This window comes from Peromyscus maniculatus, chromosome 9, assembly GCF_049852395.1.
Source record: "Peromyscus maniculatus bairdii isolate BWxNUB_F1_BW_parent chromosome 9, HU_Pman_BW_mat_3.1, whole genome shotgun sequence".
Lineage (NCBI taxonomy): Eukaryota > Metazoa > Chordata > Mammalia > Rodentia > Cricetidae > Peromyscus > Peromyscus maniculatus.
In genome coordinates, this window is record NC_134860.1 from 2,300,317 (window position 1) to 2,322,545 (window position 22,229).

The following is a 22,229-nucleotide window of genomic DNA, read 5'->3' on the forward strand; positions in this document are numbered from 1 at the left end:
AGAGAGAGAGAGAGAGAGAGAGAGAGAGAGAGAGAGAGAGAGAGAGAGAGAGAGAGAGAGAGAGAGAGAGAGAAAGAGAGAGATCCACCCTTGACCTTTGGAAGATGGGAAAGGTGGAGATGAATTGCACTATCCCATGAGACACAGTGTGGAACCCATGGCATGCTGTAGGCTGGGGTGGCACACATCCACCAACTCTGCCCAATCGAAATCTTAATCATTTCAGTTGTCTAGACATGTCTAGAAGTTCCGAATCCCAGTTCAGCTGAACTTTGCAATCTTCTCACCAGAAAGCAGCTGCCTAGATCTTCCAGAGCAGCATGACCTCTATTCTTGCCTGGCCGCTTAGAATCTCAAGTCCGAGGTGCAATCCTGTCTCTATCAAAGCTTTAGGACACCGGGGACTTTGCAGGAGATGCTCGAGCCCACCTTACCCTCCAAGCTCAATCTTTAAGTACCCTCCCCAGGTGCAAGAAGGAGACATCCCCAGGAGAGTCAGGGAGGTCGTCTCCGCAGAGGCCCCAGTGAGTGCAGTTTGGGGTCTGGTTGGGAAAGATGGGGTTCAGCCTCCTAAACTGGTCGATGGCTTTGGAAGAAGCCGAACTAGTCAGGAGGTGAGCAGGCAACAGCGGCCGAGTGGACGTCGTTCAACAGATGCCTGGGGGATGGGGAGTCTTGAGGAGGGGGCCCAAGGAAGGAGCGTACCCCGCCTCCCGGCACCCCGGCCCGTAGTACAGCTTTAAAATCCTGCGAAGTTTGTCATAGGACAGCCTCACCACGCATGCGCACAGGCAAAGTTGACTTTTTTTCTCCCCCCACCCCCCTTTGCCTCTCCAGCCGGGTTTGGTTCTGCAACTTTAAAAATATTTTTTTTTCGCTGTGAACACCAGGGGAAAGAGGAGTCTGCAGAGAGGGAGGGCGAAAGTGAAGGAGCTGGCCAGGAGGGCCGGGGGGGTGGGGGGGCACGCGGTCCCCGCGCTGGGGCAGTCAGTCTGCGGGGCACCGCATCGCGTGGAAAGTTGCTGCAGGCTCCGAGGCGCCGCCTCCGCCGTCCGGAGTCCGGTTTGTGTGGCCGCTGCTTCGTGAGCTCCTTCCGCCGCCTCCTCCGGGCCCCACTACCGCCCCTCGGACCCCGGTCGCGACTGAGGAGGTGGGCAGCGTCGACCGCCATGGACCTCTGGAGTTGAGTCGCCGCAGGGGAGCTCCGCGCCCGCCGTCCCCTCGCTCTGTTCGCCCTGGAAAGGCTGGGGGTGGAAAGAAGAAGGTTAACCAGAAGAAAGAAAGAAGGGGACCAAAAGGGGGAAGCCAACGTTCCCCACGGGTTAGCTGTCCATTAACGGCTCAAGCCACCGCGCCGCGGAAAGTCCAGGGCCAACTTGCACCCATTTTGCGCCCGGTTTTTGCCAGACCCTAAAATGAAAGGACAAAATTTGGCGCTGACTCTTGCAGCTCTGATGGCGACTTGTGCGATTTCAGCGGCATCTCCCGGAGAAAAAGCCATGCGTGCCTGATTGTTCTGTGGCCCCAAAAGCTGCTGTGTTTGCGCGCCTGTCTGCGTGTGTGTGTGTGTGTGTGTGTGTGTGTGTGTGTGTGTGTGTGTGTGTGTGTGTGTGTGTATGTGTGTGTGTGTTTGGGTGTGTGTCTGTGTGTACATAGACGTCCACTAGCTAACTGCAGGAGCAGCCCCTGGAAGCAGACGTTTCGGCCACAGACCCAGAGAGGAGGAGCTGAGGATCAGGAGGCGTGAGCCGCCAAGAGTCTGCAGAATTCGTGGTGTGAATGAACTGGGGGCACCTTGGGCACAGGGATCGCCCCCCCCCTTTCCCGCCTCGGGCCACAGTTGAGTAGTGGGGCATTTTTTTCACCCTCTTGTGAAGAATTTTTTTTTTATTATTTGTTGTAAAGTCTTTTGCACAATCACGCCCACATTTGGGGTTGGAAAGCCCTAATTACCTCCGTCGCTGATGGACGTTAGAGAGGGAGCGCCTCGCCGCGGAACAGTCGCCTGCGCGCCCTCGTCGGACCCGCGGCTCCTGCACCGTGTCCCGGCTCGGCCCTGCGCTTGCTGCTGGCCCGCGCGCGCCGGCGCCCTCTCGGTTCCTGGGCGCATCTCCAGGCTATACCAGCTCGGCATTCGGAGCCCGGGTGCCAGTGCTCGCTTCTGCTCCGGGTCGCTGCGCCCACCCGACGCGCCCAGGAGGACTCCACAGCCCTGTTCTGGATCGTCCCCCCAGGCTTAACCCGGCGGCTTCGCTTGGATTCCTCGGCCGCCTTCGCTCGGGTGGCGACTTCCTCCCCGCGCCCCCTCCCCCTCGCCATGAAGGTAAGTGTTCTGTGCGCACCGACGCTCGCTACTTTTTTTTTTTTTTTTTTAAGTTAACTGAACTCTGTCCATTTATTCCCATCCCCTCCATTTCTCCGACTGCCTAGAGAGAGCTAAACCCTACTGTCGCTGGCCGGGACTCCTATCTCTTCGTCCCTTGCCTTGGGGACACTGCCTCTGCGTCCTTGGAGACTTTTCACACTGGCTATTCTTCAAACCTTTTCATCTATGGAGAAGAGCGAGGGCAGGAAAAACAGTGGGGGTCATAGACGGCGTTCCTTTTTATCCCGAGAACCTGGAGTGTAGTTTACCATGTATATTTTAGCAACAGGATAATGATTCGATTCATCAAATATTTCTCAAACGTTCGCTTCACGGGCACGAGGAGACTGTGTGGCTGGAGAACTGAGGGTCAAGAGGACACCTGGGTTAGGAGAAACGGCTTTGAGACTAGGGAAACTAGGAGCCACCTACCCCCGAGCAATGCACTCCCCACCCCCAACCTCCGACCGGGGCTGGGTTCCCGGCTGTCCAGGTCGAGTAACCCGAGCGGTCCAGGCCCCTGTGCCTTTAAGAGTGCCTGGCGGGGGGCCAGCGCGCACCCCGCGCGGGGAGCCAGGTCGCGTTATTAGCATTATTAGCGGCCTCTGGGTGAGCTCCGGCCCTTTACTGCAGCCGTGGGGGCGGGGAGTAGTGGTCCTAGTGGCTTTAATCCTAACCGCCCCCCCCCCCCCAGCGGAGTCTGCCTAGAGCTTTAGAGACTCTAGGGCCTCTGCGTTGCGAGAGCGGGCGGGGGCTAGTTTGTGAACTCGTGTTTGTTTTAATTGTCAGTTGTATGTTAAAGCCGAGTCACACACTCCGAGGGTCACCGAGAGTTCACTTTTACAAAAAAGTTAACGTTTCGTCTTGGAATATAACTAGCAATTTTCCAAACAACTTTTCCTCTGTCTGCCCTCCACGTCTCAATAACAATCTCCATTTATACTCCGTATCTCTCGTTTCCAGCTTTCTAGAGAATAAGATGAAAATCAGAACGAAGATGCTTCCTAAAAGCAAGTAGCCTTCTTCCCTCAAAGAAAGGGTTTTAAACGCGGTGTGCTCCGAGGCCCTGTTTCACTCTCCATGCCCTGTCCCAGCCACTGCTCCCCGGTCGTACTTAAAAGGACAACTCGCTCTTGAGAAATAACTTGGGCCCTCTGGTGAGGTCGCAACTCCTCAGCCTTTGCCCTCCGGCTGATATTAGCACATCCGCCGCTGTCCTAGTCAGATTCCAGCAGGGGAGATTTTGGGGGGCAGTGAGGGGCGGAGGAGGCAAATGTCGTGAGTACCCAGCAACTGGCGAGTAATGGAAAGTAGGGTTATGTGTGGACGTGTGGGGACCCTTGCTCTGCTTTTAGGGGTGCGGGGGTTGGAGATCAGTTCTAAAGTCTTGGACAGGTTGGCTTTTGTCTTCTTCTCTGGGGTTCGGCTCAAGATCCTTCGGAGGAGGCCCAGCCCAAGCCCCCGATCTTCCCCTCCCGAGAGTTCCTGTGCATGGGGGGTGCACTCTGCGCCCGCAAAACTCGGAGCCCTAACCCGGCCTTTTCTAACCGACCGCGCGGTGCCGGCTGCCCCCTGTTGGCCATCCGGAAGTAGGGCGCCTCAGGGTTCCATTCCTTCAGTTTGCATCCTTCCCTGGCGACCACTCGATCCCTCTCACCCATCAAGGCCCCTCGGAGACCTCCGCCAAGGGACAATTTGTGTCGCTCAGAGCTGTGAATAGGAAGGGCCATAGGTGTAACCCAGCAAAGGGGTCTCGGGCAATTGGACAAAGGACTCCTGCCCTTTCTGGTCACTGGGGAGGGAGTGTCACCGTCGGAGGCCTCGGGTGTGGCCTTGGTTGTTTCACCAATTCTCCTTGTGGTCTTGGATACGTGTTCCTGTCCCTCTCTTAGCCTTGATTCTAAGTATATAAAAAAACAGTGACTTCGTCTTCGTCTATTTAAAAATATCCCTGTAAAGACTGGGGATTGAACTGATCTTTCATTTCTCACTCTCTGGCGGATACTCAACTCAGGTTTGGACAGAAGAGTCCCTGCTGAGTTAGGAGAGGTAATTAATTGTGGGTTGGTCCTGAAGAGCCCTGGAGTGCGTCGCTGAGGCTCAGGGATGGAGGAGAATCAAGCTAGAGTGTTCTTCTATATGATCACTGTTCACTGACCTCCTAGCCAGTCTGGGTCGCTCTGGAACTATTCAGATTCCTTGCCCTAACAGCAGCTCCAGACAACCTCCGGCTTCTATCACTGGCTCTTATTTCCTGCTGCATGTGTGCATACACATGTACACACAGTGCTGTGGTCACTTATTCTCCGTGTAGGGCAGCTCTAGCTCAGCTGCGCCCAGGCCGGCGAGGTGGGGAGCGACCCTTCCTTTGTCTACTCCCCCTTAAGTAGACCCCTACTGGTCATTCTTCAGGGTCTTCTCTCCGCCCGAAGTCGAGGAACCAAATTTGCGTCTGTAAATGAATTTCCTCCCCGCAAGTTTCTCCATCTCTCTTCTTGCTTCAGAGAAAGAGCAGACTGGGGAGCACAGTTCAGTTTCCACCTCTTCAAGAACGGAGATCTTCTGGGAGTTTCCCATCTTCCTTTTCGCCACCGGCAGCCTGGGTCACTCTCTTCTTCCGCCTAGTTGGCATATCTCATCATTTCCACTCCCAGACGTGGGCCCTAAATGTAGAATCTAGCAGAAGGCAATGACCAAACAGTGAGGTAGGGGAAGAGACTCTGCCTAGCCTCTTTAGTGTTCGTCCTTAAGGGACCGCCTGTCTTTGCACTTGGTTACTGGACTCTTGCGCTCCTCCAGTAGCTCTCTAGACCGAGGAAGTCCTCTTTCCCCACCAACTTCCCTCTGCTTGGTGTCGGCACCGTCTGTATCTTTGATCTAGTACATCCTGAAGGCTTTGGGGTTCGCTTTTGGGGAAGCAGCATCATCTAGATCCAGCTGCCCTGGCTTCGGGACCGGGTGGACGCCTTTCTTTTACCTCACTCACCCCTGCGCTGCACCTCTTAAAAGCCTGCAGCCTCCTCTGCACGCCCACGAGGACTGATGCTCCGGCTTCTCAGTCTGCTTTCTCGGGCCCCTGTTGGAAAACATTTGGCTCGTTCTCTGGATAACTTTGATCAGAACTTTTGTTTTAGCCTTGCTGCGGCAATCTCACAAAAGTTCTCCTTTCACGCTATCTTCTTCGTTTCCTATCTCTGATAAACCCACCCGGACGGATGTTTTACCCTCTAAAGTGGAGGTGTTCGAATTAGTTCGCTGTGAGTTCCTTGAATCGCTCAAATTTGTGGGGCCGCGACAGAGTGGAGAGGGAAGAAAATCGAGGTGTTTCCAGGCAAGTGCAGGGGGGTCCAAGGCAGACACTGCTCTGGGCTCTCCTGGCGACCTCCTTGGGACACCCCTACTCTGGGGCCCAGGAGATCCGAGTTAAGGAAACTGGGTGGCTCCACTCGCAGTTGGCGGGGGTTCTGGGAACTGGTGGATTTGCCCCGGGGCGTCGGGCCGGGAGAAGGTTCGGTTTGTGTGGTTTCGGCTCTAACAAAGAGATTCCCTGTAATCCGCCGAATCTGTTATCAATTTCTCCACCACCCGCGCCCCGCCCCGCGCTCCCCGCCCGCTGTGAAGCTCCAAAAGTAAGTGAGGCCGCCGCGATCTGAGAGCTGGAGCCCTTCGGAACGTGTATGTCTATGAACGCATGTGTGTAAGTGTGCACGAGTGTGTGTGTGCACGAGTGTGTGTGTGTGTGTGTGTGTGTGTGTGTGTGTGTGTGTGTGTGTGCGTGCGCGCGCGCGCGCGCGCGCGTACTCTGGAGAATGGTTTCAGCATCCACTCTCGCCTTTGCAGCCTGGGCCGCGCGCAAAGACAGACCCTGAAGCCCACCCCTCCCCTGGAGGAAACTTGACACTTCAGGCGGGGGTAGGGAAGGAGACTGAACCTTCTCTCTCCGAGACTGGGGAAACTCCAGATTTCCATTCTCCAGGACGCGCCCCCAGCTTTGCGGTGCTTTGGGGACGACCGGGCCGCGGCGGGGAGCACTGATTAGCCGGCGCTGGGAAGCACATAAGCATTTCCTCTACCAGGAGCCCGGAGGTGTCCAAGCCAAAGGGGTGGCTCGCAAGGGAAAGCTACCGCGTGCTCCAGGGGCCTTTAGTGTTTCTACTGCCGACAGGGCCCCCTTCATCCGTTTTACGGAGCTGGCCTCGGCAGGGCCCTTCTATCGCCTGGAGGAAGTTCACCTTTCTTGCCTTTCCAAAGGAAGGGGCTCCCTCGGGGACTGCGGGCATCACAGAGTTACACTTATCAGAGATGTGAAAGGGGACGTTGGAAACCTGCTCCTCCTACCCACACTCTCCTCTCTCCGCCGCCGCCTGCAGGTGGAAAAGTCACCAGTGGGAACAGCAACAGAACTTTCTGCCCCCGAATATCTTCAGGAAGGGAACGTTCTCCGCCGGCCCGGCTCCCGGCACCCTGGAAGCCAGGGACACCGCTGATACTTCGGAGCTTATGCAACTCCGGCTCCCCTGGGGAACCTGTCTCCTCGGCCGGTTTGCCAGCCTTTTGGAACTAAATGAACTGAGTCCGACTTGGGTCAGAGAGGCTAGGCTGGAGGCAGGGTGTTCTTCAAGCCACAGGCTCACAGTGATGCGATGGAAACATGGGGGACAACTCCAAGAGACACACCAGGCCCTCTGTGCCCCCGCCCTCAACAGCAGCTGCTTGACGTGGGGGCCAGAGGGAGAGTGAAACGTCAGAATAATGGGTCCGAGGGCAGGGCAGGGCAGGGGAAAGATCCACTCCTAAAAGAACCGAAGGCGGACCCTTCTTTCACCGAGACCTGTTCCTCCTCTCCGACTGAGAGGAGGCCACTGGCAGGAGGGGGCAGGTTTTCCGGGTTCTCTGGGTGGGGAGCGACCTCTCTTCCCATTCATTATCCCTTACCCCTGGCCCCATCTACTCCCCGCCCCAAACTAGCTGAAGCAGATCCTAAAGGAAACCCAGGCTGCTCTTCCCCATCTGGAAGTGGCTTTCCCAAAATCGGCCCCGTAAACTGATTATGAAACAGACGATGTTAATTCGGAGCTGCATTTCCCAGCTGGGCACTCGCGCGCGCACTGGTCCCTGGGGCCTCGCCCCCACCCCCTGCCCTTCCCTCCCGCGTCCTGCCCCCACCCCCACCCCCGCGCCGGCCACCCCGCCTCCTCGGCAGCCTCCGGCAGTGCGCTCCACTCGCCTTCGCTCTCCTCTCGCCCATGGAATTAATTCTGGCTCCACTTGTTGCTTCAGCCCAGGTCCGGGAGAGGACGAGGGTGGTGGCGGGTTCCCGAGTGAATTCCCGAGGAGGGACCGAGCGCAGCGGGAAACTAGAGGGAAGCGTGGGTGTGTGTGTGTGCGCGCGCGCGCGGGACTGGAAGTCGCTGGAAGCCTGGCACCCAGGCTTTGACTCAACAGCATTGAGACATGTTTGTAATCGCTGGCGTGCCCCGCGCGCAGGATCCCAGCGAAATAAGATTTCCTGGTGAGGTTGCGTGGGTGGATTAATTTAGAAAAAGAAACTGCCTATATCTTGCCATCAAAAAGCTCACGGAGGAGAGGCGCAGTCACTCAATTGTAAACTTGAGAGACCTCGGATGTTTCCGTTGTTTAAACTTGTGTGCTTGAAAACTATCTGAAGGCAATAAACATCTGCTCCTTTCTTCCCTCTCCAGAAGTCCATTGGAATATTAAGCCCGGGAGTAGCTTTGGGGACCGCTGGAGGTGCGATGTCTTCCAAGTTCTTCCTAATGGCTTTGGCCACATTTTTCTCCTTCGCCCAGGTTGTAATAGAAGCTAATTCTTGGTGGTAAGTTGATTCTGTGTGTGCCTACTCTTTCCGTTTTTAAAAGTACACTTGCATTATGATACAGTGTTGAAAGTTGGAGCATGAGCATGGGTACATTTATCTAATATAGATGCGTATATGTTCTATGTGCCTTTTAAATCCGAATTTTCTTGTTACCTGCTAATTTTGTAAATCATATACTCAGTTACACAGGAGAAACCCGAATCTATAAATCTCAACTTTTTTTCTATGAGTCCCTTATTGAGCCGTGCGGTTGCAGTACCTCATGTAAAAAAAAAAAAAGAAAATACATTTCTAATAATTGTAAGCCTATCTATAAAATTGACTTTTTTTTCCACCTCTAGGTAAAATTTAAAAAATGAATTTCCCCTTTATTTTTCTGTCATTGGAGGTTATTAATCCACAGTGTCTGAAGTAGTAGAGTCTTAGGAGACAGCTAAACCCCAAGTAGGGACGTGTTTGCACTTGAAATTTGATCAGAAGGAGATGAACTTGAAGTAGTCAGATGTCCCTAAATGAGGGTTTCTCTCTGGATTGCAAAATACCCAGAGTATTGTATGTGATGGCGGCTCTCTGGATATTCCTCTCTGGTGAAGCAATAGCATTTTTCTGACTGTCAGATGTGACTTCTGGACACTGGATTTTCTGTTTTAACATGGGTGATTTTCTTCAGCCTGTATAGACACCCCTCTGTTCTTCCATTCATCAGAAGGTGCTATCTCTCCACTTTTGATGTTCCTGTTATTTTTAAGGCAGATCCATCCACTTTGTGAGTACCGAGTCACTTTCTCTAAAGTCAGTGATCGGTCTCTGAAAAACCTCCATTTCCCCCTCTTTTCTGGGTGAATCTCAGAAATATTGGTTCAGAGATGTGGTGACCGGCAAGGAACAGTGAACACACTAACTGAGGGAGCCAGATGGCCCGGTAGGGACTACACAATACCTCTGTTTTCTTAGTAGAGTTTCAACAGAGGAGTTTTATGAAGCCCTTCTCATACTTTGTCATGCAGACCAACAGGAGAGAAAAGGCATCTGTATGCTTCAAGCCCGTATTGCTGACGTGCTTTTGGGGAAGGGGGGGGGGCTGCTACCTCCAGAGTTCACGTAAATCTTGAACGCACATCTCCCCCTCCCCTTTGCAGGTCGCTAGGTATGAATAACCCCGTTCAGATGTCGGAGGTCTACATCATCGGCGCACAGCCTCTCTGCAGCCAACTGGCGGGACTTTCCCAAGGGCAGAAGAAGCTCTGCCACTTGTATCAGGATCACATGCAGTACATCGGAGAGGGGGCGAAGACAGGCATTAAAGAGTGTCAGTACCAGTTTCGGCACCGCAGATGGAACTGCAGCACAGTGGACAACACCTCTGTCTTTGGCAGGGTGATGCAGATCGGTAAGAAAGCAGCAGTGAGGGGCTCATGGGCCCTGCCCTCCACCCCTCCACCGTTATGTTCGCTCGGGTGCTCCGTGGGGTGGGTGTCCACTGTACAGCTTGGGTGATGGCTTCAGGGTTTTTGTCATTAGCCAGAACAAAATTAAGTCTGATCCCACCTCTTAAGAGACTCTTAGTTCCTAAACTTCTTGAACCAGTTCAGGAGGAGGACACCACAGAACCGCCTTTCCCTGCAACACTTCATTTTGTTTTGTAAGATGCATTTTATTTAAAATGGAAGCAGGATGCTTGATTTGAATTATCAAAAGTAGAGGGGTTGGGGAAACTGAGCCATTGAAATCCTCTTAAATCCAAAGGCTCTTGGGTTGGTTAGCAGTGTCTTAAGCACAATCCAAATAGCTCAAGTTGTCATCTTTCAGAACACTGGCAATGCCGGCAGTAAGGTTTTAATTTTCCTAATATAGACGTTTCCTGAGGCTACAGAGATATATAAAGTTAAAAGCTTTATTTTTAGTCCCAGAAAGAATTTTAATAAGAAGTGATACAATTTATGTGTGTGATTTTCGACAATCGGCAGAAAAATACACATTTGAGCTTTCAGCCCAGAAACTTGGAAATAACAGTTTTAAGTGTCTTGATTACAGCTTGAGTTTTAATGTTAACTATGTTGTTGAATTTGTTGATCCGTTCAGGGAGGAGACAGCATTTAAATTTGACCAAAAGGAATAAAAAGAAAAAAAGAAAAGAAAAGAAAAGAAAACTCAGTTTGTCTGTGGTTTTCTGCAATAGTCTAGAATCCTCCTTGACAGATGGGCCCTGTGTGTTTTCTAGTGTGAATGTTTTAGGTCTCCTTAGTTTTATGCAAACAAGCCTTTATAATTAATATGACTGCAGTGACTCCAAAAGTAAGAAGCAATTTATCAAAGGCAATTAACTGTTTATACTGACCGGAGATAAAAAGTTGGCTTAATATCCATCACAGATGGATAAAATACTTTTGAAAGAAAACCCTGAAAAGTGCATTCATTGAGAACAAAAAAGAGGTGTCAGTGGACGCCCGAGCCAAGGGACTTCATAAACGAAAATAACACGGATTTGGAAGCCACTCCTCTAATCCAGTGGGAGAACAGCCTGTAGCCCAGCCTGCAGGGTTCATGGGGCTTTGTCCTCTCTGTCAATGATTAAAATGTGCTAATGTATATCCTGGGGTCCGACTGGAGTAGCTAAGCCTGGGGGAGCAGGCATGGTCCCTGGATATAGGCTGTCTTAAGGTAGACACATGGAGATATGGTGCAGACTGATTTCTACTTTCTGATACTATAAGAAATGAGCTAAAAACCTCTTTCCAAACTCCGTCAAAATGTCAAGTTTCAGCTATCCCTCTCATATGCAACCGCCTTTTAAACTGTGGTGCCACTGCTTTCTTGAAGGGACAGGAACTAGAAAGAGCCAGAGGGAGATGGCAATAGGAAGTGCTCTCTGCTCCGTGTTCACTTGCAAACAGCTTTGGTTTAGCATCCTCTCCTCATCCTCAACACGTGGCCTGCTCTGGGCCAGAGTGGACTGAATAAGCTCTTATTTGATGAGCTAAGTTCTGTTGGAGACTCATTTTAAATGTGGCCCAAGATTCAAAGTGCTTGTCTCCTCAAGGCCAATACCCAAATGCCTGCGTTTAATTGTCCCTTGCCAGTACCCCTTTCTTTCAGTCCTTGGCCTTGTGGTACTTGGTGTGGGGACTGGGTGGTGGGTCTTGTGTGAGTCCCATCCTCTCAGAGGGGCAGGGAGTGACTGGTGCTATGGGTAAATCATCTGATGCCCCAGGAAACACAGGCTGCATCCTCACTGGCCAGAGGTCCCCAAGTACCTGCTTGTCCTAGAGCAGAAAGCCATCTGGAAGATTAGATGGGCCTTTTTTTCTTAATTATTTGAAACAAGAGAAGGAGAGCAGGAAAATTAGAATGGATTTTGTGGATGAGAAGGAACAGGGACTGAACTCCAAGAATGGAAAAATGTCTTTATCTTCTTTTTCCTAACTCAGGCTTTGCTTGAAGTCAGTGAGAGCTTAGGGACAGCTGAGAACACCTTTGGTGCCCAAGGTGTGCCCACATCACTCCCAAACCCCCAGTTCCTCAGGGATGTGGAGAATACCCCTTGTCTGTGAGAATGTGACCCTGTGAGGGGCCAGTGTCTGGGAAGCTCCTCCTGCTGCCTCTGACCCCTTTCTGGGCTCATTTTTCTAAAGGTGCCAGTTGCCCTGGAGGCAGTGTGCACAGTTGCCTCCCGAAGGGCCCAGGCTTCATTTTGGAAACGTTCTCATTTTTCATCGCATTCCCCTTTTCCTTCCGGCTTTTGTCTCTCTCTTGTCTTTGTTTCTACACTGTGAAAAGATGTCGGGGAAGGCACCATTTTTAAGGGATGTGAGGATCCAAGTCAGAATAGATTTCATGCAGAGGGAGATCCAACCGAATGAGCAAGCAGGATGACTAGAGAGATGGCCAGGCTGCCAGCCAAACAGCACTTTTTAAACTGATGTTTTTCCACAGTCAACAATCAGCGTAGAGATTCCCACCAGGTTTTGTATTCTGGATGAAAATGGACGTGATCGAGCTAGACCTATGAAAAAAAAGCTTGGGTGATTTGTGTGTTGTACAGAAGCCCGTTTATGCTCTGTGTACTCAAAGGACAGTGTCTCATCCCCCTCTGTCCTCAGAGGGTCATTTTATCTCCTTGTCCTCCTCCCTCCAAGGTACTTTTATTCTACAGCTCTCCTGCGCAGGCCGCAGCATTTTCTGTTTTATCAGTGTTAATCTTCAAACGACTCCCTCCAACCTGTCTGCCCTCCTCATTTATTTCCACTCCCCTGTATATGCTGCTGTCTAATTTGAACTAGACAGATGTAAAGCCCCACTGGAACTTTCTGGATGGACCCTCCTGTCCACTACCAGCACTCTCCTGAAGTTATTCATCTTTTAAGTGCAGGAGGGGAGAGTCTGTGTGAGTTGAAGTCATGGTCCGTCCTGGGGATCACAAATGGTCCCAGTGAGCTGTGGGACACAGCTTTTCTGGGGAGAAGGTAGGCACCAGGGTCAGCGGGACCATCCTGGACAGACCTTCCTTCTCCCTGGGGCTGGCTGGGTCCTGCTGAGATCTGCTGTCTTTGTGGGGCCCCTGCTCAGCAAAGATGGCTAGCAAGCTTTCTAAATGGATGAGAAACCCAGTCTGCTGCAGGGGGTTGAGCATCAGAAGGGACCTTCATTTCCTGGGCATCAATTTCAATACCCTTGTTTCACACTAGATTGTGAAAGGGAGGCCCCATCTTTCTCCCATACCCAGGCCTAGCTTCATCCAGGGGGCAGACTGCTAATCCTTTCTCTCTCCCAGTGTGGTTGTTTATCAAGTTGCTTCTTGTTACATGTAGAAACTTCTCTGTATGCAAGTTGAACTTAAGCTAGTCTCTGCTAACAGGGCTCCTATGAGTGTTTTTATGGGGAGATCATCTTGACCAGTTTGAGGGAAGAACACTTTCTACTTCCCACCCCCATTTCCCCCAAGTCTGTTTGCTTTCCTTTCTTCTTGTCCCAGGCAAAGGCTATGTATGGGTAGGGATAGAGGGCAGGAGAGTCAGGGGGTGAGGGATTGGTAGTAGATGTGGTACCAAGGCCAACCAGGAGGCTGTTTTAACCACTCCTTCTCAAATGAGAGATTTCAGGGCAGGTTTAGAGCAGTGTGGGGATGGTAGAGTGAAGAGCCCAGAGGCTGGTGCAGTGGAGGAGAGGTTATTGCTCCAGAGGGAGGGTGCCAGGTGAAAACTAACTGTGACCCCCCAGGCACTGTCTGGCAGAGGGAGCATGGGGACGTGAGATGTGCAGAAGCATCTAAGCCCAGCAAGTGCTGTTCTGTTCAAGACGAAAATAATATCAACGTTAGAACAAGGGTAAAGAAGTCTAGCCCAGTTCTGAGCTTTCCTTCAATGGCTTCTTTCATGTGCATTTTTGGGAAATAAGACGTTTTGAATATCTTCAAAAGGGTTTAGTGAAAATCAATCCTGTAGTGTTGAAGTCCTGACTAGGCTCTGAAATGTCCCAGTAGATGCAGGTATCCGTGTCTCCTTTGTTAGTTGTCGATTCTGTGTGTGACCGGATCCCATCCTTCTGCAATTGCCTCAAGGTGGGCCCAGGGCCTGGGTGTGTGTTTCAGGGTGGGGTCCAGTGTGCAGAGTCAGCCTGAGGTTTATCCACTGCCTGTTTGCTCCAGTAGCAGCTCAGGCATGTTAGGGTGCCCTCTCTCCTATACCAAATAATCCAGGTTCGCTATGTGTTGGGGCTCCCTCTTCTCTCTCTAGAGGTCTGTTATCAGGATTTTTCCTGCCTTCAGTGGGCCTGAGAACTGTGTTGAGCCTGTGTTTTGACAAGTGGTTTCCCCTAGCTCCACAATTGGGTCCAAGGCCTTGTGTTCTGGGGGCCCCCACCTCCCCAAGGATTGGTGTGTGTTGGACTCTCTCAACCTTCTCCAGCAGCATAAGCCAGTGTGTTGGAGGCCTTAGAGCCAACCCTCGCCCTCCCCCCACACAGAGCAAGATCTAGGCATCTGCATGGGGCAGGCAATCTAGTGACCCCCATCCTCTCCTGCAGGCAGCCGAGAGACAGCCTTCACATACGCGGTGAGCGCAGCTGGGGTGGTGAATGCCATGAGCCGTGCATGCCGCGAGGGCGAGCTGTCCACCTGTGGCTGCAGCCGCGCTGCACGCCCCAAGGACCTGCCTCGGGACTGGCTGTGGGGCGGCTGTGGGGACAACATCGACTATGGCTACCGCTTTGCCAAGGAGTTCGTGGATGCACGGGAACGGGAACGAATCCATGCCAAGGGCTCCTACGAGAGTGCGCGTATTCTCATGAACCTGCACAACAATGAAGCAGGCCGTAGGGTGAGTACCATGCCCACCCCCCCACCCCCCCACCCCCCCACCCCCGCCACCCTTCCTCCCCTTGTGCATGCGTGCACAGGAGCTGGACCCTCTTGTCACCATCACTCAGCTCCGGTCTCTCCTAGATACTCACACCTTGTTTGGGTCTCTGTGCATGCTTGGCCTCCTGTATCTTCCTCTGCCTAGTTCTCTCGGCCTCTTTGTTTTTCCTTGAGTCAGTTCCTTCCTTGTGGGCCTCCTTGGAGAGAGGTGCACATTCCAGAAAGGCCTCCCCCTCCAGGGGCCTGAATGGTTCCATTAATGGGCCCTGGGACCAGGAGCTTCAGCTGTTTTCTGAGAAGTGTGTTGTGTACCTTTGTAGCTGGCCCCCACCAATGGGTACTAGAGCTCACCCCTTTGTGGCTGCTGGGTTTGAGTTAGGGAAAGCATTAGGTGCTCCACTGAGCAAGGCCTGTCCCCAGCTTTGGACCCTCTTTTTTTTTCCTCCCTGACCACCTTGTGGATATAGCAGATCTGATGGGCTGAGAGTTTTTCCAAAGGGCTTTTGTTAGGGAAAAGACAGAAGTCTTAGTAGCTGTCATTGCTTGAGTCTGAGTCCAGGGTGGCTTTGGAGAGAAGAGGTATGGACAATCTGCCCCCAGCCCCCCTGAGACCCCTGTTCCCGCTCTTTCCTTCCCCTGGTGGGGATATGAAAAGCTACTCCAAGATATTTTTAAAAAGACCCTTTTTTTCCCTGCGGTTAAACACATGGCACTTTATGGCTGCTTTAAAATGAAGGGGTGAAAATGTTTCTTAACTTTGGCAGCATTGAAAACCAGGGCCATTATTTTTTTTTTCATAGAACCCAAGGTAGGTGCCAGGAACTTTCTGGTCACAGATTTCACTCTTCTGTATTTTGGGGTGAGGAAAGAGGAAGATAATCACAGAGTAGACCTGAGGACTGGAAGGAGCTTTAGAACTCTCTGCCCCCACACCCTCATCTCACAGATTGGGAAACTGAGGCCAAAGAGGACCACTTAGTGGCTGTGTAAGGCAATCAGTGGATCTCTGTTAGAAACCTCGGTTAACTTGCTTTAAACGCATTCATCAGGGCTTAGGGCTGAAGAGCTCCTGGAGATGCTGGCCTAAAATCAGGTCCGTCTCTCTTAGTTTCTGAACCTCAGTTTGCACGTTTCCACTTCTTCCCGTGGCCATGGTGATGACTTCAGGTATTAGGGTACACCATCGGAAATCCAGCCTACAACAATGTTTCCTTTGGTTCAGTCTCAGATTTTAGCTTAGTGTCAGTCAGTAGTCAGTACTTGATAAATGATAAGTTAATTATTAAACATTACAGAATAATAGGACCTAGAGAAAGTCAAAGATTGTGTAGATAATTCCAGCTAACTTCCTCTCAAAGTGGATGGTAAACAGTTGAGGGTGACAGGTAAGGACTAAATGCAATGCAGTTTTTGCTTATGCTTCCCTGAGGGGACAGGTAATTGCCACAGAAAAAGTACAGCGTGTACTTGCTCAGGCCTTCTACCTTAGAGACTGTTCCTCTCTCTACCAGAAATGTCCCAGGCCATCTTAGGACATCCTTATCACTTCTTTCCTAGAAAGAAATCCTGAAGGGCTTGTCCACTCACAGGAGAGGGTCAAGCATTTCCAAGTGGCAAGAGGGACCTGGAGAAGTTGAGAAGTGTCTTTGTTATTTTTGTTGCCCTTGATATTGATACTTTGATACTGTCGAATTTTGAAGTGTGACGTTTATTTGGTTGTGTTGTATCATGGGAATGATGAGCTAAAGGCAGGATTTTGGTCAGTAAGGTGACACAGGAACCAGCTCTTCTCTAAGTTGGGGGGTTGGGTACCTTTGAAAGTTGTCCACTATGCCAGGAAATCATATTAAAATTTCTTTAGGGCATTAGCTTTTGGTTTTCCTTAAAAGGTAGCAAAGGTTAAATATATTTACAAAACTTTTCTCAGGCTGAAAGTCTTTGTGGCATGATAATATACTGTGACCCCTGTTAAAAGCAAGTCCTTGTGAATCCTTGGAGGAGGAAGGTGGTGGTTGTTTGGGCAGAAGTAGCTCCGGGTTCTGGACAGGCCCTGGCCAGCACTGCCACACCATGATGACTCTGGAAGGTTGCTGGCATGAGGGACTGTGGGCAGTCAGGACTATAAATAGGCAACCACCACCTCCCAGAGTGCTGGGCACAGTGTTGTGGGGCCAGACCTCTGAGCACTGCTCTTGGGAGGCCCGAGGTGACTGGGCAAAAACCCAGGGCCATGGCCCCATCACCCTGGACAACGACCAGATTTACTGAGTGGGTTTGGAGTGCCAAGTGCTTCCTTCCCTTCCTCAGTTTTAACTTCCTAACTGTGCTAGGAGGTTGGTATCATCCACAGGTGACAAACGGTCTTAGAAGGGACAGCCGGTTGCCTGAGTTCAAGGGCAAAATCAGACATCCTATGTCCGTGGCTGCAAGGCTGTCCTTGAGACCTAGTGTGGGACAGGGCAGAGGAGGGACTATAACGTGAAGAGCAGTGAGCATGACTGAGACCCAGACCAAGTTCCCCTACACCTGGCTGTGTGACCTGTGTGAAACACCTACCCTTGAGAGGTCACTGTGCTGTTATCTGCTACAGAGCTGCTAGTGTGACTGGATGAGATCGCAGGTGTCAGGGCTGTTCCGACAGTGGAAAGACACAGGAATAGGGTAGGATGGGTGGAGACCGGAACTCTGGTCCCTCTAGGGATGGATCCGTTCCTACCTCAGCACTTACCTGGTCATTAAATGTGGGCCTACTGTCTGGATTCAAATCCAGGCACTCTCTGCTTCCCAGTGATTGGATAGGAGCTCGTCTCTCTAGGCCTCTCTTCCCTTCTCTGTGAATAGAAGGATAACAGCACATCTTTCAGAGGCTTGGATGTGGGCCCGCATTCAGGGAGGACAGGCAAGAAATGGAGTTCACACAGTACTGGTGACATTGCTCTGCACAAGTGGCGGCCATTTGGAATATTGTTTTTTTTTTTTTTTCCTGTTGCCATTTGAATTCGATAGTTGTAGATGGAATGACGAAAACTAAAGAGTTGGAGCGTTTTCAGAGTAGGTAACAATATTTCTAGCGGTAGCGGATGAAGAAGTAACACAACCCTTGATTCAGACATGGCTGCCCCTAGAAAGCGGAGAACAGCTTTGTTCACCACGCTCATGCCCGCGTCTCGCTCAGCTCCTCCAAGAATTTGCACCGTAACCTCCCGCCTTTCCTCCTGCAGACAGTATACAACCTGGCCGACGTAGCCTGCAAGTGCCATGGAGTGTCTGGCTCGTGTAGCCTCAAGACGTGCTGGCTGCAGCTGGCGGACTTCCGAAAGGTGGGCGATGCCCTCAAGGAGAAGTATGACGGCGCGGCCGCCATGAGACTCAACAGCCGGGGCAAGCTGGTCCAGGTCAACAGCCGCTTCAACTCCCCGACCACGCAGGACCTGGTCTACATCGACCCGAGCCCGGACTACTGTGTGCGCAACGAGAGCACCGGCTCGCTGGGCACGCAGGGCCGCCTGTGCAACAAGACCTCCGAGGGCATGGACGGCTGCGAGCTCATGTGCTGCGGCCGCGGTTACGACCAGTTTAAGACGGTGCAGACGGAACGCTGCCATTGCAAGTTTCACTGGTGCTGCTATGTCAAGTGCAAGAAGTGCACGGAGATCGTGGATCAGTTCGTGTGCAAATAGTGGTGTGCCTGCCTGCCCATCCCTCAGCCCCATTCCCAGGACCCATTTATTTATAGAAAGTACAGTGATTCTGGTTCTTTTTATTTTTCCCCCCAGGAATTGCAGCTGGAACCATATTTTTTGTTTCTGTTACCATCTGAGAACTCTGTGGTTTATTATTAATATTATAATTAATATTTGGCAATAACGGGGGAAACCAAGAAAAATATTTATTTTACGCATCTTTGCAAAGTTAGTACAAAAACTTCTTTCTTCTGATGCTACAGGATAAAGGGGAAATAACACATATTCTATTAGCTGCATGGTTGGGGTTCACATCTAGAAGGTATAGGAACCATTTTCTTCTCAAATATAGAGTCCTGTGGGACAGGTGGTACCCAGGTGAAAGAGGCTGGTAAGACCCATGAATGATTCAGTTCCTATGGCCCAAATGAATTGCAGATGCTCTGGTACAAGACAAAAGATCTTAAAATCTAGGTATATTAAATATACATATATGGCAGAAATACAGACTAGGAGACACTCCCCCATTCCAGAGGTTAGCAGCCCTCTTTTTGTATTTTCAGAATTATCTTTTAGAATGTAAGAACAAGAATCTCGTATCTTCCTAAACAGGAATGGCATGTATGTTATTATAGCCCACCTACAGATACTCCAATTATGGATGTGCCTTTTTTCTAACAGTTCATGAAACTTGGGGAGCTGGTGGGCTTTGTGGTGGGGGATGTCCCCAGAAATTAGAAAACTTGAAATTTCCGATATTGAGGCCATAATCTTATAGTGTTAGCTCCAGCTGGTTCCGAATACCAGACTTGATGTCTGGGAAGGGATTTTGACTCAAAAACTGTCTCATTTTGAAAGCCATCTTCCTGTCTTAAAAATGAAAATTACCCATGAATTCCATGTGCAGACCCACTCCCCAGACAACGAGGGAAGCCCCCAGAGTTGAGCACTGCAGAAGGGCAGAATAGCTCTTTGAGGAGAAAGTGGCAGCCACCTTCCTACTTGACCCCAAGCCCTCTCTGGACTCTCTGTGCCCTTATGTGATGCTGACCATGCTTCCAAATGACAGCTACGTGGATACTCATTGCTTGCAGGGCGGGAAATGTACGTGAGGAGTTATGCTCAAAAACGGCTTCTTGGGGGATTGTTTCATTTCTCTAAAGCTTTTCTTTTGAGGTACAGTCACTTCATGGGTTTGCTGATATTTCTTGGCCCAAGGAGTCCACAGAGGTGTTGTGACTGGTATAACCCTGTATTTAGACTATCCATTTGTGCTTTTCCTATTATCCTGCAGGTGTACGCCGAAACTGTTCCTAGTGTACTTGAACAGTTGCATTTATGGGGGGGGAGTGGTTCAATGGTACCTGATATCTCAGTCTTTTGTACATAACATATATATATAAATATACATATATAAATATAGATATAATTATATCTCAGTGCAGTCTGTGATTTAGAGTTACAGTTTGCTCTGGGCTTACTCTCCGCCTGGAGTACTGTCCTTCACTGAAGTCCAATTGGGATTTCTTTTTTTCCAAAATTTTGAGTCTTGACATTGGCATGTAACTCTCTGGGATCCTACCACAAATGCCAGGAAGCAAGCTAGACTCTGCAGAAGCGTTCAGGGCTGGTGTCCTGAGATGCATGTTGGTTAGAAGGTGGCCATTCTGCTTCCTGCCCACCCACCCACCCCTGTTCTCCACCCCCTCGTTGGTATTCTTTGTGGGGAGGGCATTGTGGTCTGTCATAGCGGCGGACCTTGAGAGGCACTCAGAACCCCGGAGCCAGCCTCATCTCCATTTACTTAACTCATTTCTCAGTGAGGACTGACCAGAGTTCCTGCAGCAAATCGGCTCACCACATAGATAGTTAGTTTAAACAATGTTTTAAAATAAGGGCACCTCTATTTCAAAAGCGGCATCTGCAGTGCTGTTGTTGGGGCCTGAGCTGGTTTTCAAGGTTTGAAAAGATGTATGTCTCCCTTCATAGGCTTGGTGGCCTTCAGGTCACCTCAGCCCTGTGGCTCTTAACTTATTGCCCCCAAATATTCATTTCCCCTCAGCTACAGTGAATCACAAGCAAACGATCTTGAAATAAAAAAGCACTAATTTAGTTTAAAATGTCACTTTTTTGGTTTTTATTCTACAAAAACCACGAAGTATGCTTTTTATATTTGCTAAATCAGATTATGTTCTTTTTTTAGTGATTCATGTTTATGAGCAGAGTGGAGTTTAACAATCCTAGCTTTAAAAAAAAACTATTTAATGTAAGATATTCTACGCGTCATTCAGATATTTTGTATATCCTCTATGGCCTTTATTCTGTACTTTTAATGTACATATTTCTGTCTTGTGTGATTTGTATATTTCACTGGTTTTAAAAAAACATCAAAAGGCTCTGCCAATGGAAGATAGAATATAAAATAAAACGTTACTTGTATATTGGTAAGAGGTTTCAGTTGTCCTTCAGCTAATTCATGTGGAGAAATGTTTTTAGGAGAAGCCACAGGGGTAGCTTAGGGCTGCTGTGTGTTCAAATAATAGAAGAGCGGACAATTTTACCAAAAGCCAAACTACTTGGAGGCTTCAAAAGAGCTCTATATGCAACAGAACAAAGATGGAATTCTCTTTTCCTATATATGTTCCTTTAAAAAGAGAGCGAGAAGGGGATCAAGCAGATGGCGTAAAGCTGGTCACGGGATCGCTCACATTCCTTCGGCATTATGCGTGCGACTTAATTGTTTTAGAGTGTGTTGCTGTTGTAACATCCCAGAGATGAACCAAAAAAGCTCATGCTTTCAACCATGACCAGATTTTTAGCTCTCTCTCTCTCTCTCTCTCTCTCTCTCTCTCTCTCTCTCTCTCTCTCTCTCTCACACACACACACACACACACACACACGTGTCTGTGCATCTCTATGTATGTATCTTGTGTACCACTGCCACTATTGTGTCTCTCTTTTTGAGTTTACCAGAGGCCACGTGGGCATCTCTGTGCCCCATTTGAATGGACACAGTTTTTTTGTGGGAAAAAAAAAAGCTGCAGAGAACGGGAACTAAAGCTTCCTTGCGTGGCGTGCAATTAATAAGAGGCCTCCTGCTTTCTGGAAATGAATCCCAGAATCTGGTCAGGCCTGCACAGACGGACACATTAGCTAGCCCTTTGCCCTTCCTTCCCCTTGTCCGGATAACCTTGTAACATATTGAAACCTTTAAAGAAAACCAAGAATGCATTATTCCACACACACAAAACAGTAGACCAACATATAGAGTGTTTAAAATAGCATTTCTGGGCCAATTCAAAGGCTTGTGGTTCTGGGAGTCCCATCTGTTTCCGTTTTTCTTCAGTTGTATACTGACCAGTGTTCTTTATTGCTAAAACATATACTCAATGTAGCAATGTCAGCATCTTTTGCTTCCCATCCTGGAGAGCATTCAAGACCTTCCCAGGCCAGGAACATCAATGAAACATTTATACCCAGGCAGTGGCAGACAAAGCCATGTTCACAATGGTCAGTTCTGAGCTCCAGGTCAAGGCTGCATTGTTCTGGTCCTGGTTCTTTGGGATTTTGACCTTCCTATGACAGCAGCTGCCTGCCCACATTCTTTCTCAGAAGACTGTCCCCAATAGCAATTTCCAATGTGTTTTGCTGCAACATCATTCAAGTCACTGGAACCTTCAGATAGGGCCTGAGAGCAGGATGATGCAACCTGTGGACAAGAACTGTATTAACTGACTGAAGCGATCATTAGCGAAAATCACCTATAAAAAACTGAAGGATCAGCAGAGCATGGGAACAGTGAAGTTGCTTGTAACTTCAAGTGCATATTTAATGCAAATCAGCATGGAGGCCCAGCTCAAAAGCACTGCACTATTACTGTAAAGCATACTTTAAAATATTTATTTTCTTGAAAAGTATTTTCTAGTCTTCCCTCTCTTTGTGGACTAGTAAACAAGATGCCATGTTGTGAAAGTTAAGATAATGGGT

General features: G+C 49.9%; 2 protein-coding genes across 4 annotated transcripts; one reads left to right on the plus strand and one right to left on the minus strand.

Annotated features, from left to right (window-relative positions):
- Positions 1-987: 987 nt before the first annotated feature.
- LOC143267216 (uncharacterized) lies at positions 988-2,134 on the minus strand. The gene is made up of 2 exons (XM_076544129.1): positions 1,954-2,134; positions 988-1,244 (listed from the first exon to the last, which is right to left on the minus strand). Exons 1-2 carry the CDS (start codon positions 2,132-2,134, stop codon positions 988-990), a joined length of 438 nt encoding a protein of 145 aa, XP_076400244.1.
- A 54-nt stretch (positions 2,135-2,188) lies between these two features.
- Positions 2,189-20,690, plus strand: Wnt5a (Wnt family member 5A). 3 transcript variants are annotated; one of them, XM_006981484.4, is made up of 5 exons: positions 2,189-2,323; positions 8,068-8,201; positions 9,344-9,594; positions 14,226-14,518; positions 17,781-20,690. In XM_006981484.4, exons 1-5 carry the CDS (start codon positions 2,318-2,320, stop codon positions 18,237-18,239), a joined length of 1,143 nt encoding a protein of 380 aa, XP_006981546.1. In that variant the 5' UTR covers positions 2,189-2,317; the 3' UTR covers positions 18,240-20,690. The 3 variants fall into 3 exon arrangements, with proteins under 3 accessions (XP_006981546.1, XP_015855561.1, XP_042140437.1); XM_016000075.3 differs by lacking the exon at positions 2,189-2,323 and adding an exon at positions 7,508-7,650; XM_042284503.2 differs by lacking the exon at positions 2,189-2,323 and adding an exon at positions 7,683-7,877.
- Positions 20,691-22,229: the final 1,539 nt, after the last annotated feature.

Bases quoted from the DNA above. Each gene is read 5' to 3' on its own strand.
- LOC143267216 (XM_076544129.1), bottom strand. From the start codon at position 2,134: ATGCCGAGCTGGTATAGCCTGGAGATGCGCCCAGGAACCGAGAGGGCG. The intron at 1,245-1,953 runs GTAATTAGGGCT...TTCCACCCCCAG, and splicing joins AACGTCCATCAGCGACGGAG to CCTTTCCAGGGCGAACAGAG.
- Wnt5a (XM_016000075.3), top strand. From the start codon at position 7,612: ATGGAATTAATTCTGGCTCCACTTGTTGCTTCAGCCCAG. The intron at 9,595-14,225 runs GTAAGAAAGCAG...CCTCTCCTGCAG, and splicing joins TGGCAGGGTGATGCAGATCG to GCAGCCGAGAGACAGCCTTC. The intron at 14,519-17,780 runs GTGAGTACCATG...TTCCTCCTGCAG, and splicing joins ACAATGAAGCAGGCCGTAGG to ACAGTATACAACCTGGCCGA.